We start from the raw sequence: 15,651 nt of genomic DNA, 5'->3' as shown, positions 1-15,651 counted from the left end.
CTGGAAACAAGAGGTTCTGTCCATTTGCCTGCCAGCACCTTTACACTTCATACAAAAACCAAAGTGTAAAAATTACCCTCTGCCATATTACTGTGGGTTATGTGCCAGACTACTTCTTGAGTGTGACTAGTAACTTCCTGGAGTCTCCACTGGTTGCAATAGTTTAAAGCCAGTCCAGCACATAACCCCCAATAAAATGGTTAATTGATGTTTTTAAGTTTTGGCTTTTATACAGATTAAACAAACAAGATATAGCATTTAGAGGTGGGATTTTGTCAAGTACAGTTTTTATGCTAAGCTAGGCTAGGCTGCTGGCTGTAGCATTAATTCAACAAACAGCCAATGAGTGTGGTATCAATTTTCTTGTCTCACTCACGGCCAGAGAGACAAGAGTGTTTCCCAAATTGTTAAACTATTGCTGGAAGACTAGAAGCAGAAAACATGTCAGATAATTATATTTTTTACATGTTTTATCATTTTTGCTAAAGTATCTCAAAGTCACTTGGGTTTTTTGTAAAGCTGCAAAAGTGTGTCAATTAAATAATTGAACTATAAATGTCTTTTTTCAAATGTTTTCTATTTTCCTTACAGCTACAACATGAAAATATGGCAGCTTTGGAGGGCAACTTTGACATCATAGCGAGACAAGCTCCTTACAGTCTGTGTATTCAGCTAAGTTAAGAACAACTTTGACCGATTTCCATACTGAATTTATGAGATATTGAGCTCCGAAGTTTCTAGCATCCTTTGTCTTAAATGGAGATGAATTGTTGAATCATTGTTTTCAGAAATTACTGAAATGACTCAAATATCAGCGCCTACACATGTGATTTAAGAGTAAGAATAAACATGCAAACCAATAAGGAACAACATGCAAATAACGATCAACTATTCTTAATCTATTCTCAGTAAATATATTATTGCATTTTATGATCTTACATAACACAAGTAAATCATTTTAGTACACTGTTCTTTCATAACTTATTCTTTAACTTGATATGTGAGATAAGCCAATGAACAGCTTCAATTAAGTCATAAAACACTTATCACAGAAAGCATGTTTATGTGTGTGTGATTCTCTCTGCTGTTAAAGCAAGTTTCATTCATAAAAAGCTCTTTTATCTGAACACAGATAGTTATTTCTGTAGCTCAATGAAGATTTTTTTAATTTACTCAACATTCATTGTTAAATGCTATTGGTAAGATGAGGGAAGGCCCATTATTGATGTAACTACCACACAGGGATAACCAAGCTCTTCACTGCAGACTGAATACTTAACTGATTTTTTTAATGCTCACATTGAAGACTGAGACTGAGCTGCAGATGTGCAGATTTTACGACTGACTGTGATACAATGAACCGTCTGTAACGTGAAGCTCAAAGGTTTGGTGTTCTTTGTGTTCTGAAAGCCGGGCCAAGTATTTGTCAAAAGTTGGGCAGCGTTTTTATTGACTGGATTAACTGTTGACATAAAAAGGGAGAGGTAATTTTAAAAATTGTGAAATGTATAAAAGTGGTATATAAAACCATAGCAGAGCAAAGTCCATCTATGGAAGGAAGATGCACATAAAATCTTTGTTTTTAAAGAGCTCACTTGCAGAACTCTAAAATCACACAGATGATTTGTTCAGTTGTAATAATTTGTTTTTCATTTAGGTTGCAATCCGCTACTTTTCAAATAAAATGCAGTTAAGCGTTCATTCATCAATAACAGAGAGATTTTCCAGCCACACTCTGTCAGTGATTCATCACACTCTATCACACATATTGATGTAATAACCAAATATTAACTTAGAGCATTATGGATTTCAGCTTTTAGACCTACTGTAGTTTTATCATTTTAAATCCAATAAACACCAGGGAGCAGAACTCGTGCACACCTGTAGATCGATAGGCTGACTAAAAGACTAAAAAACAAAGTGTCAAACTGTCTTCTTCACTTGCAATTAAAAAAGATTTATCGGGAACACAGACCAATACACAGACCTTCATCAGGTTCTTTTACAAGACAAAAGGAGGGACCATCTTAAATAGGTCGATTGACCCACATGAATCCAATAAACACTAATTTACCTGAATCTTAGTTTAACTTCATGCTTGATAATTGTAATCAGTATAAACTCCAGGAGGTTGTTTTCTGCTGCAGGCCTTTCAAATAAGTCTCACATCAGGTCCAAACCAGCAGGTCTAAATTGTTGCTGCTAAAGCTCAAAATAAAGAAGCCTGAGTGATAATATAATAATCAGAGCGATAATCTAACAGCCTCGACTTTGTGGATTACACAACTCATCACTCATCAGACATTTCTTTTCTTTTCAGTGTTCGTTCTTCTAATCAAACCTATAAAATATTCTAAATATTAATTGACTGCACACTATTAGAGATATGGCAGCAAGCCAAAGTACTAACGCTCCCCAGTAACTGATACACTGAGAGCAAAAGTCCATTATCTGTCCTCACAAGGTTAATGGACAGTTTTCACTGCACTTCAACTACAGGGTGTAGACGTGAGCTAAAAACACCAATGTTCTCTGTGAGAGAGACATTTTGTTTCTATAAAGAGACACAGAGATCTTTCAGTGTTTAAAAGATGTCTGCGTGTGTCATATGGCGGACTGATGAGGAAGTAATAATGTTACTTTAATTTGTCCACATTGAATTTCACAGCTTTCCGCCTGGTGGTGATGTGCCGCTTTCAGCCTCAAGTGTCTCCCCGTGAATCCAATCATCAACTTCTGAAATACAATCTCATGTTGCTCATAATCCAAATAATCCACTCCACAGACATTAAAGATATTCTACATTTTGCTGCTGTTGTTTTTAATATGCCACTCTATTTATCAGGGCTAAATTTGGAAGGAGGCATCATGTTTGCTTTAGGGTTGTTTTTTTACACCAAAGATCAATATAGGAAAAAACGACTGTCCTGGTTACACAATGTCTGACCTCACATAGTCGCTCCCTCTGTCCCCCGCTCACTACACCACAAATCTAACCTGCATATGTTTCTATTACAGCATATTACACAATAGCACATTTTTGCAGTTTCTGGTCTATGTGTAAATATTACATTTCAGCCAAATTCCCATTGCAAAACATTCATTTTAAGAGGCCATCAATGTAAATAATAATTTATTCCCAATTACCTGCCTTGAAATTTAAAAAATGAAGCCGATATTGAGTGTTAAATTTGGGGAATCACTGGTTAAATTTTTGCCTGAAAGAGCCAGAAAGATCATGTTCATGATGGGGTGATGTTTCTGGGACAGAGATCACAGTTTAATGATTATCACAGCCGAGCGTTGACCAATCAGGAAAGCAGACATCCCAGGTCAACAGCTTCTGAAAACTATCTATTGATCATCTGTACACAACGCTTCACCCAAAGTCGGCCACTCAGCTCAAACTCAAGACAAAACAGGCAGAGAAGTGCACGGTTCTGTCTTTAGATTGTGGTGTAAAAGTCGGATATTTTCTGTGAGTCGACATGAAGCCAGCAGTGGTTCTGCTGGGCTTCATCCTGCTGCTGGACGTTATCTTTGCTGCAGAGGGTAAGTCTTCCAGATTGTCTTTAACTGATATTTTGTGCTAAATTTTTCCACAGCTCAAGAAATATTATGCAAGCACATTGAATGCAAATGTAGTCCATCAATATTAAAAGAAAAAAGCAGTATCAGTTTTTCCTCTAGAGACATAGAGTCATAATAACATCACAGTTAGGGTTGCAAATAACAATTATTTTCATCATTGATTGATCTGATGATTCTCTCGATTTTGTCTATAAACTGTTAAAACATTTTTGAAAACATGGCATTCACATCTTCTTAGAGCCCGCAGTGATGTCTTCAGTTTGTTTGTTGTGTCCGACCAACAGTCCAAAACCTAAAGACGTTTAATCTACAGTCACATATGACAAAGAGCAGCAAGTAAAAGAGCAGCAAAGCAGCAAATCATCACATTTGAGAAGATGGAACCAGAGAATATTTGGCATTTTTGCCAGAAAAATGACTATTAATTGAAACTATAATAGAAATATAAAACTATATTGTTACCAATTAATTTTCTGTCAATCAACTAATCGATTCATCGACTAATCATTGCAGCTCTAATCACAGTGCAATGGCATCTAAAATGACTCATTAATATATTAGTAAAATACTGTAAAATATGCCAATAATACTATATAAGTACTGTAAAATATTATTAAAGACAGTATTTGTCATGTATTTCCCATTTATCTAAAAATAAGAAAACTATTATGAGTATTAAATACTGTAATGACTAATATTTATTTACTGTCTTCAACATGTTTAAAGTGTTTGTATTTTTCAATAACTCAGTATATGTGGTGTATGTTAATGGGTTTTTTTGCAAGTCTTGACAAGCAGCTGCATAAACTGCAGCATCACAAAGAAGAAGACACACACACACACACACACACACATTTATGCAAAGTCTGACCATGTCTGCATGATATCAGTGCATCTTGTTTCACACTGATAAAATCAAACTGCTTCTCCACAGAGTCCTGTGTGGGTCGCTGTGGCGCCTTTGAACCACAGAGGAAATGTCAGTGTGACTCCATGTGTGTTTATTACGGGAGCTGCTGTGGGGACTTTGACACCATCTGCCCTAAAAAAAGTCAGTGTGATAAATATTAACATTTCACTGAATAAAATATTTGAATTCACTGTTATTTTCTTCTTTTGGTTTACTCAAAGATCAGAAACATCTTCATGTGATCAAACTGTCTTCTGTTCTGCCTTCAGCTGCTCGTGGTGACACCTTCGGGGAAGCCCAAGGTTCAACACAGGCACCGACAACTTATGAACCGACTTACAACACAATTGCAGTAACCACCACAGCCCCCCCTCCACCCACCACCATACATGGTCCCACACCACCTGTAGACCGTGACGCAGCACCCTGCAGCGGTCGGCCTTTTGATGCTTTCCTGCAGCTGAAGAATGGATCAGTCTATGCATTCAGAGGTAAATCTGGACATTCAACAAGTGCCATCTGACAAATGTCAAAATCTTTAAAAAAAAAAAAGCCAAATCATCAGGTTTTGGATTTTGGATTGTTATTTATCTTTTTGAGTGTATCTAATGTGTTTGGAAATGGTTTCATGGGCCCAATATTTTGGTGAAATATTGGATTATTTGAACATTTATTGAAATTAAACTGTGTGAGAAGTTTAGAGGGAAAAATCACTATTTGGTGGAGCTGTTAACAACTCATAGACATCTGAAATGTGATCCCGACTACACACCGCTTTTTGTAAGACGTCAAAAGCCAAAAAGGTTGGAAACCACTGGTTTCATCTTGGCCTTGGTTAAAAGATTGTTATATTATCCATTGTGTCAAATCTTCATCTGAAAAGTAACTAAAGCTGTCAAATAAATGTAGTGGAGTAGAAAGTACAATATTTCTAAATGTAGTGGAGTGGAAGTATAAAGTAGCATAACATGGAGATATTCAAGTCAAGTACAAGTACCTCAAAATTATTCTTAAGTACAGTACTTCCTACTAAATGTAACTGGTTTCTTTCCACCACTGGATACTGATTCACTTTGTCATTATGGGAGATAACATTGATGTTGTAACAGTCATCGCCTGCTTTTTCCTTCCAGGCCAATATTTTTTTGAGCTGGATGACAAAGCCGTACTTCCTGGTTACCCCAAACTCATTGAGGATGTGTGGGGAATCTCTGGCCCCATCGACGCTGCATTCACACGCATCAACTGCCAGGGAAAAGCCTACATCTTTAAGGTTGTCATTTCTATCTCCCTTAAGTCTGGGAAAAGTGAGTGTTTTTATCAAGCTGTAGAGATGTGGAGATTCAGTGTATTCTGACTACCTTAACACTACATGGGAGGAGTAATCCAAATCCAAAACTTGTCATTTTTATTGGTTAATGAAATGACTGAATCAGGATCAATAATTACATCAAACCTCACTGCTTTGGGTTTTTGGGGTTACTCTCTTTTAGGGGAACAAGTACTGGAGGTTTGAGGGCGATGTCTTGGATGAGAACTATCCGCGGGACATTTCAGTCGGCTTTGATGGCATACCAGACGACATTAATGCTGCATTTGCTGTACCAGCACCAAGCCACCTGGGCAAAGAGAAAGTTTACTTTTTTAAAGGTATTTTTGTTGTGATGTGTAATATTTTTCACTATTTAAAAGGACCTTCTGCACAGTGCAGACTGTAATGAGTTTTGATCATGTTACTGAGAAGAAATAAGCAACTAAAGTCCAAGAATGAATGAATGCAGCACTGTAAAGCAGCGTTTTCTAACCGTGTTTGGATCATGACCCTTTAAAATGAAATAACTTGCACATGTGTATCAGTTACAGGCAGTTTAACCAAAGACGGTTGTTTCATTCTCGGATTGTTTTATTTGAATAGTTTAAACTCTTCTTGTTTTCTCATTAATCATCTCACGGCCGCTCAGATTTGTTCAGTGATTCCTTGGAGGGTCTCGACTCCAAGGTTGGAAACCCTCTGCTCTAGAGTGGCATTTCCTTAACTCATCATTCAGCATTTCATACTGAGAAAAGTGAAGCCAAAGAACTATATGAGGATACATATAGTTTTTTGACATGGAGCATAAATAAAAACAAATTTTAACAAGGAGTAGTCAGAAAAACCTGGTGGGCAAAACTGGTTTTTATAAAAATCTGATGAAAATAAATGGTTTAAGTTTTTATCTCTATAGACCTTTTTCATAGCAGCCCTTTTGACCCAATAAATGATAGGTTCACTTGTCACAGTTGGAAAAGCACAGGTGTCACTAATAATATTAATGATGGCTCTGTTCTACTCAAGTGTCCCAGTAAACTACTATGGCATTCATGTGGTGTTGGAATAAACAGAAAAATTAGTTCCCGACTGAGAAAATTCACATGAACTCAGAAAGTTGTCGAAAATTTTGGTACACGACTTACCAAAGTTGACGTCATATACGCAGAAACATGGCCAACGCAAGTAAATGTTTGGTTGATGGCAAGAAACGTTTTACTAATTTACGTATTGCATATCAGTGTTTTTCTCACATGTAATTTGTAATATGGTATTAGGTTGTGACCGTTAGTGTCTGTCCATGTAGACCTATATCAGTTAGAAGTTAGAAGTTATTCATTAGCATTAACCCTGATAACAAGTCAGGTAAAGCAACGTTTTAGTGTTTTTAGGGACTATACTGGTGCAGCAACAAGTCTGGGACAAACTACAACACATCGTCTTTGTAGTGTCCATGTTGTTTCCACATTATGACTTAAAAGCTCAAGAACACACCGAAGTCGGAAGAACGACTTCCCAACTCAGGAAAAGGGACCATCCGAGGAGTACGTGAATGCAGCGTTAGACAGTGTGACAGTGAGCCAATACGCACAACACCAGCACCCTAAAACTGATGCAGCTAAATGAAACTGATCCATCATTAGTTTCATTTTCTTCTGTGGTTTCGTGCTTTTTGATGTCAAAATGTTCAACAAAAAAAAAAAGCTGATATGTTTGTGTCTTATTTCAGGGGACAATTATTACCAGTATGAGTTCAAGCACCAGCCTTCCCATGAGGAATGTGTCCGCATGAGCAGATCCTCACCGTCTGTGCTGTTCACACGATACACAGACCTCTTCTGTGATCAGACATGGGAGGATTTCTTCACAGAACTCTTTGGAGACTCCTGTAAGGCTCAGCTGTGTTTGTGTGTGTTCACTTGTGTGCCTCTCTAATCACTTATTTCTTTTTTTTCACACAATCTGCATGAGAAGCACTGACACACAGTTAATGAGTCTCTTATTCTACTTCTTTCCTTCCTCATTCAGACAGCAGTGACCACACAGGTGCTCGTTTGACCAGCAGGGACTGGGTGGGCATCAGGCCCCCTGTAGATGCGGCCATGGTGGGACGAGTCTACATCAGTCCCAAGCCCACGCAACCAACTCCTCTGCAAGCGAAGAGTCGGAGAATTCGGAGGCGAAAGAGGCCCAGCAAGAAGCGTGGACAGAAGGGAAGGAACAAACGCTTTTTGTTGTTTGATTTGTGGGGTTATGATGATTTGTTTGACTACGGTGACTACGGTGACTACAGCGACTACAGCGATGCGACTGTCGAGACCACCACACCGGAGTACAAGAGAACTCCTGTTCAAAATGTGTACTTTTTCAAGAGAGGTATGAATACACTGAGTTATTCGTTATCTTTAAGTCAGACTCACGTTATGAAACAAAACAAAAAACTGAACCTAAATTAAAATTACAAGAATGAAGACGATTCTGTTTAAGCTTCCTCCTTTAACACCTTTTTGGTTTGTCTGTTTCTTTTCTTTTTATGGCGGCAGATAAATACTACAGAGTGGATTTGCAGACGAAACGCGTGGACTCTGCCAAACCTGCTTACCCACGATCCATTGCGAAGTACTGGCTTGGCTGCGAGCACGAAGAGACACCTGATGCATCACAAGCAGAGAAAAGATAGACAACCTCTGTGAGTCGGCGGTTCTGAGTAAACGCAGATAAATTTTGCTCACCTCTTTATGACGAGTCTTTAAGTAATTAGAATATGAACTTATAATACAACTAGTTCCTGGTGTTTTTGTTGTTAAAGCATTCAACACATGATTAATACCAAGCATGTCTTCTGTATATTTAGGTTATTAGGCTGAAATTCCGCATGATTTAATAATAATAAACTTGACATTTCAGTTTCGTCAGTGTCTCATTCCTCTAATATTTTACTTATCCAAATGGTACAGGCCTCACACACACTCCATACCTAACAGATTAATCCTAGTCTTAATCATCACATCACAACACAAACCTCAACCTCCCCCAACCTTAACCTAAACTAAATCCTGACGCTAACTATAAACATCTTGTATCAGCAACTGATTGTGAAGACAGCACGTCCTCACAAAAATGTTCTTATTTCAGCATCTAAAGTTCAAATTTGTTCTCACAAATGTTGCTGATAGACAAGTCAGTGTTGTCACACAAAACTGCACATGTACACAATTGCTTCTGAGCATTTTGGTCCATGTATTCATGTGCATCCCTTCAAGAACAGAAGACTATTGCACTGAAAAACGTCCTCTGAAACTTGTATCATTCATAGAATAATTTCAAATGCATAAAACCACACTAGCATGCTATAGATGACAGTGTCAGTCAGTCACTGAATAGTTAGTCTGTCCAATATTTTGGTCCAGTTTGAAATGTCAGGTTTGACAATGATTTGATGGATTTTTGTAAAATTTTGCCAACATGCTTAGACATAGTAACGTTAACATGCTAAGGCTAGCATTCTAACATGCTAAACGTTGCATGGAAAACTTAAGTATTCCCATTTAAAGGTTGTTAAAGGACCAGTGTGTAAGATTTAGCAGAACAGACTTGGCAGAAATGAAATATAATACTCATAAGTATGTTTTAATTGGTGTATAATCACCCGAAAATAAGAATTGTTGTGTTTCCGTTACCTTAAAATGAGCCCTTTATATCTATATAGTGAGCAGGTCCTCTTCCAGGCTGTTTCTACATTAGCCCAGAACGGACAAACCAAACACTGAATCTAGAGAAAGCCTTTAGCATCTTTCATGAGTTTCAAGACTATCGGAGGTTCTTCTACACGCTTGGAAGAGGAGAGGGAGGGATGGTCAGTTGGTTGCAATCTGCTACTTCACCACTAGATGCCACTAAATTCTACACACTGGTCCTTTAAACACATGCTGATACTTACATGCAAACAACTGGGTTTAAATTGGTGCAAAAAGTTGAGTCTAAATACAGCTTAGACTGTAGAGAAAAAAACTTAGGCTGATATGTCTGACAACACTGAGCCTGACAAGTTAAAAGGTCCTATACAGCGTCAACCTTAATTTAGGTCAGATTGTGGCCTTTATTCTGGCACTGCCTTGATCTTTATCATCTTTTTCATGGAGCCCAAGCAGAGTAGGGATGTCTGGCACAACTTCACCATCTTCAAAGGTGCATGAAGAAGGAAAGAAGTCTGAAGGGGTCAGGGCTCCAGCAGCACTTTCTGTGTAGTGTGTTGTACTCAGACCCTGATGAAGGTCACAAAGAGAAACATGTTGGTCTCATGATAAAGTTGCTCTCAAGACTACAAGTACTGCTGGATTCTTTACCCCTTTTTCATGTGGCTGTAGATCATTCAGTTTCTTTATCTGTTTATCAACTTTGAGATAGTTGTGTGTTAAGCATTTCTGCAATCAAAAGTCTTCAAGTTTGAGTAAAATTCAGGCTGAATTCTTACTGGCAATATTATCGACTCATACAGCTCAGTTAGTAGATGAGCCTGAATTACTTAATTATTGGTCTTTAGGAGGGAGACTGGAGATCAGCTTGAAGAGAGGGAAAGGAAAACTATGCTGATACAGTATGGATATGCTGAGAATGAACACAAGGTAAACAGCACATGAAGATGAGAAGCAAAGTCATTAAAATGTGTGATTAGGACAGCAAGAATAACAGAAATTAATGAAGAAAAGGAAATGAGTATATTTCTTTTGAGGAATAAATGAGAATTTCTGTTAAATATTCTAAACATCATCCTTGAGTAGACCCTGTTATCGCTTCAGTCTGTTCTCTGGGAGGGGTGCACCCCCTGCTGGACAAAAGTTGCTATTCAAACTGGCCTGCTCCACACATCTACAGCAAATAAAAGCACCATGTGTATATCATTTTATTACTGTGTTCTGTTTGCACTCATGCAACAGTATCATACAAGCTATGATCTTTTAAGTGGGTGAAGCTTTTAATTGTGTAGCACATAAAACCTGCCATGATATACTGAGTTATAGGACATTTTGACCTTCAGATATCTTTCTCTTTGGACCCAGTGGGAACATATCCACGATAAACTAATTTTGCCATAAACACCAAGGTTTAGGCTTAATGATATTTTCCTTTGTTTAGTTCTGTTTCATTTTGCATGTCTTAAGTTGCTTGTCACTTTGCTGTGTTTTGTTTTGATTCCATATGAGTTGTTTGTTTTGACATTTTAAGCTTTTAGTTTTTTCTCACCAGCAGTGGTGGAAGAAGTATGCAGATCCTTTACTTAAGTAAAAGTACCAATACAGCAATGTAAAAATACTCCATTATAGGTAAATGCATGAAAAATCCTACTTAAGTAAAAGTACATAAGTATTAGCAGTAAAATGTACTTGAAGTATTGCAGTAAAAGTAGTGGTTTGGTTCCTCTGACTGATATATTATTATATATGACATCATTAGATTATTAATACTGAAGAATCAGTGTGTAAGCAGCATGTTACTATTGTAGCTGCTGGAGGTGGAGCTAGTTTCAACTACTTTATATACAGTTAGCTGGTTTAGTCCAGTGCTTCCCAACCTAGGGGTGCGGCCCCTCCAAAGGGTCACTAGATAAGTCTCAGAGGTCGTGAGATGATTAATGGCAGAGGAAAGAAGAAAAAACAAAGTTCTGATACACAAATCTGTTTTCAGTTTTTGGACTTTTTCTCTAATCTTTCTTTTTTGGTGAAATACTGGATCATTTGAACATTTATTGAAATGAAACCATGTGAGAAGTTTAGAGGGAAAAATCACTATTTGGTGGAGCTGTTGACAACTCACAGACATCTGAAATGTGACCCCGACCACACACTGCTTTTTGTAAGACGTCAAAAAACAAAAAGGTTAGAAACAACTGGTTTCATCTTTAACAACGTGTTGTATTTTAAAAGCTTGTTATATTGTACATTGTGTCAAATCTTCATCTGAAAAGTAACTAAAGCTGTCAAATAAATGCTGTGGAGTAGAAAGTACGATGTTTCCCTCTGAAATGTAGTGGAGTAGAAGTATAAAGTAGCATCACATGGAAATACTCAGGTATACGTACACATACCTCAAAATTGGACTCAAGTAGCCTACAGTACTTGAGTAAATGTACTTACTTCCCACCACTGCTCAGAAGTGTTGCTTTTTTATCTTTAAATTCATTTCATTGATTCTCACCGTTGAGCGAACACACCTGTCTCATAAATACTTGCTCAGCAGATGAACATCTTGCTACTGCTTCATTGTTGTTGCCTAGCACTGTCGAAAACCAGCTGTGATTGGACGATCCACGTTCGAAATCGAATGTAAAATGTCGAAAAAAGAACGACACGTCATCAGCTGCCTGTGAGTGTCATGGCAACCACTTTTACTTTCTTAACCGTGTAAAAACGTAACATCTTAACGTTACCGCGTTTCACTATTATTATCCTACATCTGTACGACTATAACCAGCGTAACTGTCGCTATATAAAACGCTGTGTATCTGTAGCGAAATCGCTTGTCCAGTGTAACGAATATTTTCCGTAATGGCAGCAGTTTAACGTCACCACATTTAAATATTACAAGTTATAGGTGTTAAAATCTACTCATATGTGTCCATGTAGTGCGGTAACCAGTTATACATTGAACTAGCAAGAAAAAGGCACCGCTGGGATTCGAACCCAGGATCTCCTGTTTACTAGACAGGCGCTTTAACCAACTAAGCCACGGCGCCACGTGACGACAAGTGGGGCAGCAGACTATATGAATGAATACAGCACAGCATCAGCGTATACAATAAAGTCTGTTTTATTTGTAATGTTCATGTAATACAATATGTAAATAATATATCTGAATAGTTCTATTAGCCTACATTTAACTCACATGAGAACACGTGAGATTCTCACCATAAATACTTGCAAAGCCTATTTACACTAACCCTCCACAGTCTTAAATATGCCGTCTTCGTCCAAATACCTCTCTTGTTTTATCAGTTAACCCAACAGATAATCAATCATTGCCGCAGAAATTTCCAATTCTGAGAGATTGAAGTCGTCCAGGTCGTGAAAGCACAGGTCGGACAGGTCGTCCATGGTCTCGCTCATGCTGGAGAAGCCCTGGTGGTCCAGCTGATCCTGGACGCCCTCCTTTGGTGCTGCTGTGTGACCGACTGCAGCACAGTGGCTACCCACAGGCTGAGACCCCTGTCCATCCCCGAGGAAAGCCTCAAACTCCTCCGTTACATCCCACTCACTGAACCCGCTGGGATGAAACGCATCCTGGCAGCAACCAGTGAAGTCTGGGGTTTGGTAGTAGCAGTCTTGGGGGACTCCTGGGAAACCGTGCGGGGAGCAGGATGGAGCCTGGTCGGCGGTGGCGGGGGACGTGGGTGACGGCAGGGACACGGCAGTGGCCTGGCTCCCCAGGATGGTGGAGAGTCTGGTGGACTGGGGTAAACTTGGAGCGGGGTAGCCTGGTGCAGACGGGGGGCTTGGAGTAGGGGGGAAAGCTGGAGCCAGCTGGAGGAATGGTGGACTAGTTGGAGAGTAGGTGAACTGAGAATGAAAGTAGTCCAGGGAGGCTTTGGGGACCTCTCTGGTTGATTTCTTGCTCTTGAAGTAGCGTGCGCGTCGATTCTGAAACCAGACCTGTTGAAAGAATCAATCATGGTTAGTCTTTACGCAACACTGAGGCATTTTCCAAACCTGCAAAACCTGCGAGGTGCATGTCATACCTGGATTTTAGACTCTGGTAGACCAGTTATAGAGGCGAGGGACTCCTTCATCTTAATGTCCGGGTACTGTGTGACAGAGAAGACCCTCTCCAGTTCGCTCAGCTGCGCCTTGCTGAAAGTAGTGCGCTTCCGGCGACGCAGGGTGTCCCGGCGCGTCCTATGAGGAGCATCCTGATGGACTAAAGGGAGAAGTCAAACGTGATTATTGATCTGTATTCAGCTTCTTTAACACACAGTGAATACAGAGGAGCAAAATTTGGAAATTGAGTACAGGATGAGTTATAAAGATGGTGCACTCAAGGGAATTAAATTCACAAATTCTAGGTTATAAAATCGCAAATTAATTAAGCAACCAAAATGGAAGGTGGCACAGTATGTTGTTATTTCTGTTCCTGAGTAAAAATCTCCTGCAAATTAAAGAATTCAGTCACTCACCTCTGCTTGCGTCCTGTGCGTAAATATCGTCGTTATTGTTCATGTCCAGGCACGGAGCGGACCAGTAATGTCCCGAGTAAAACGTGTTCATCTCAGAAACATTACTGCCAATAAAATCCAACCCGAAAGCCATTATTTTAGTTCAGTTTTCTTCAGGTCTGTCTGTCCGAGATGCGTCTCTTACGTCCACACTGGTGAACAAGCAGGAGTCTGCTGGAGGTTTTTATACTTTGCTTGACAGACACTAAACGACCCCCCCTTACTGCACTCCACCTTTCTTGGATATTGTCAAACGCGTGCCTTTGATGTGTCAAACACCTCTTAACGACTGTCCGGCTAATAGGTGTCTGTTTGATCCCTGATGACCCATTAACGCGCCCATTTACCTGAGACTGGGCTTGTCCTAACCTGCGAGAGTTAGAATCTAGATGATTTGTATTCTAAAACATTTACCAAAATACTTAAACCAATTTAGTTTGTGGGGGGAATTGAATAAAAATGTCAAGATATCAGTTATTTAATGTCTACGGTCCATTAGGTCTATACAGTAGATAATTGAGACGAAATTATTTGATTTTCAGACTATATTCGCTTATTATCATTATATAAACCTCCAGATTACGTTTGGACTCGAGGGTCCAGGCTTGTTTCTTCTTCTTTTGACACTTATGCCGCTCGGTGGCTTCAGTCTGTGGCACATCCTCTCCTCCATAGCTCTCTGCCTCCTGGAGCGCATCAGAAGAGGAGAAAAAACCCCTGTGTGTGTGTGTGTGTGTGTGTGTGTGTGTGTGTGTGTGTGTGTGTGTGTGTGTGTGTGTGTGTGTGTGTGTGTGGTGGGAGTGTATTGAAGAAGCTGCCGGAGTGTGAGGCTTCAGTCAGCTATAATGTGTCGAGGTGACAAATCGGGCTACTTTTTCTCCTTCCTGGTCGGCTGCGTTTCCACCGATCGAGACATCAAAACACCGGATAACGCACAGTCCAATGCACAGCCGGTTCCCAGCATAGTGCCAGACACACGGTAGTAAGGGCCCATTACAATTTAATTTTTTTACAAACATAACGCAGTCACGGAAAACTGAAAGCTGAAGAAAGGTATGAACATTATTCTGCAACATTAGGCCTTTTTATTTATGTATTTTAATGGTTATTTCTAATAACTTTTATGAAATGATAGATAGTCTCCCCGTCAGGTTTTCTAATACAGGGTCATACGGAGACCACGTGATATCAGGGCAGCTTTTGGAGCTCATTGAGTCATTAACCTCGATGATTGGCTCAAATTAGCAGCGAAGTATTACGCGTTGACTCCTGCTCCCATGAACAATGCACCATTAAAATCACAACTCAAACTACTGCTGGCCGTCACATGACTTGCATTAAGACAACAATATGTCGATACCAAAAACTGATGGGCTTCCGAAACCGGGTCACATGACTCTACCGGAGCAGAGTGACGCCTCTGACCTCTGTGACCCTGAACACTGAACAGTTATTCTGTCAAACGGGGTGTGGTAAATGTTTATAGTTATGTAATTTAAATCTGAGGTAGCATGTGATGTTTGACATTTTTAAAGCGTAAATTGTATTATTTGTGATATCATTATATATTTTAGGTTTTTATTCTAACGACATATATAAAATCAGCTCTGCCATGTTGGCAAAAGTAAGAGAGCA

General features: G+C 39.3%; 2 protein-coding genes and 1 non-coding gene across 3 annotated transcripts; 1 reads left to right on the top strand and 2 right to left on the bottom strand.

The window, feature by feature from the left end:
* Positions 1-3,488: 3,488 nt before the first annotated feature.
* vtnb (vitronectin b) lies at positions 3,489-8,716 on the top strand. The gene is made up of 8 exons (XM_042431860.1): positions 3,489-3,552; positions 4,526-4,642; positions 4,771-4,992; positions 5,635-5,774; positions 5,995-6,151; positions 7,540-7,698; positions 7,839-8,186; positions 8,354-8,716. The coding sequence occupies exons 1-8, from the start codon at positions 3,489-3,491 to the stop codon at positions 8,488-8,490; spliced, it is 1,344 nt and encodes a 447-aa protein (XP_042287794.1). The 3' UTR covers positions 8,491-8,716.
* A 3,753-nt stretch (positions 8,717-12,469) lies between these two features.
* Positions 12,470-12,543, bottom strand: trnat-agu. Its single transcript has one exon. It is a non-coding gene; the product is annotated as a tRNA-Thr (tRNA).
* Positions 12,544-12,665: 122 nt separating this feature from the next.
* LOC121910713 (cone-rod homeobox protein-like) lies at positions 12,666-14,746 on the bottom strand. Its single transcript, XM_042432004.1, has 3 exons — positions 13,978-14,746; positions 13,543-13,721; positions 12,666-13,456 (listed from the first exon to the last, which is right to left on the bottom strand). The coding sequence occupies exons 1-3, from the start codon at positions 14,108-14,110 to the stop codon at positions 12,803-12,805; spliced, it is 966 nt and encodes a 321-aa protein (XP_042287938.1). The 5' UTR covers positions 14,111-14,746; the 3' UTR covers positions 12,666-12,802.
* Between the last annotated feature and the right edge of the window lie 905 nt (positions 14,747-15,651).

This window comes from Thunnus maccoyii, chromosome 13 (assembly GCF_910596095.1).
Source record: "Thunnus maccoyii chromosome 13, fThuMac1.1, whole genome shotgun sequence".
Lineage (NCBI taxonomy): Eukaryota > Metazoa > Chordata > Actinopteri > Scombriformes > Scombridae > Thunnus > Thunnus maccoyii.
Note: the sequence above shows the minus strand (reverse complement) of the source record. Positions and strands in the feature narration are given on the sequence as shown.

Bases quoted from the DNA above. Each gene is read 5' to 3' on its own strand.
- LOC121910713 (XM_042432004.1), bottom strand. From the start codon at position 14,110: ATGGCTTTCGGGTTGGATTTTATTGGCAGTAATGTTTCTGAGATGAAC. The intron at 13,722-13,977 runs GTGAGTGACTGA...TTCTCCCTTTAG, and splicing joins CGCACAGGACGCAAGCAGAG to TCCATCAGGATGCTCCTCAT. The intron at 13,457-13,542 runs GTATGACATGCA...TTCTTTCAACAG, and splicing joins TACCAGAGTCTAAAATCCAG to GTCTGGTTTCAGAATCGACG.
- vtnb (XM_042431860.1), top strand. From the start codon at position 3,489: ATGAAGCCAGCAGTGGTTCTGCTGGGCTTCATCCTGCTGCTGGACGTT. The intron at 4,643-4,770 runs GTCAGTGTGATA...TTCTGCCTTCAG, and splicing joins CACCATCTGCCCTAAAAAAA to CTGCTCGTGGTGACACCTTC. The intron at 6,152-7,539 runs GTATTTTTGTTG...GTCTTATTTCAG, and splicing joins GAAAGTTTACTTTTTTAAAG to GGGACAATTATTACCAGTAT.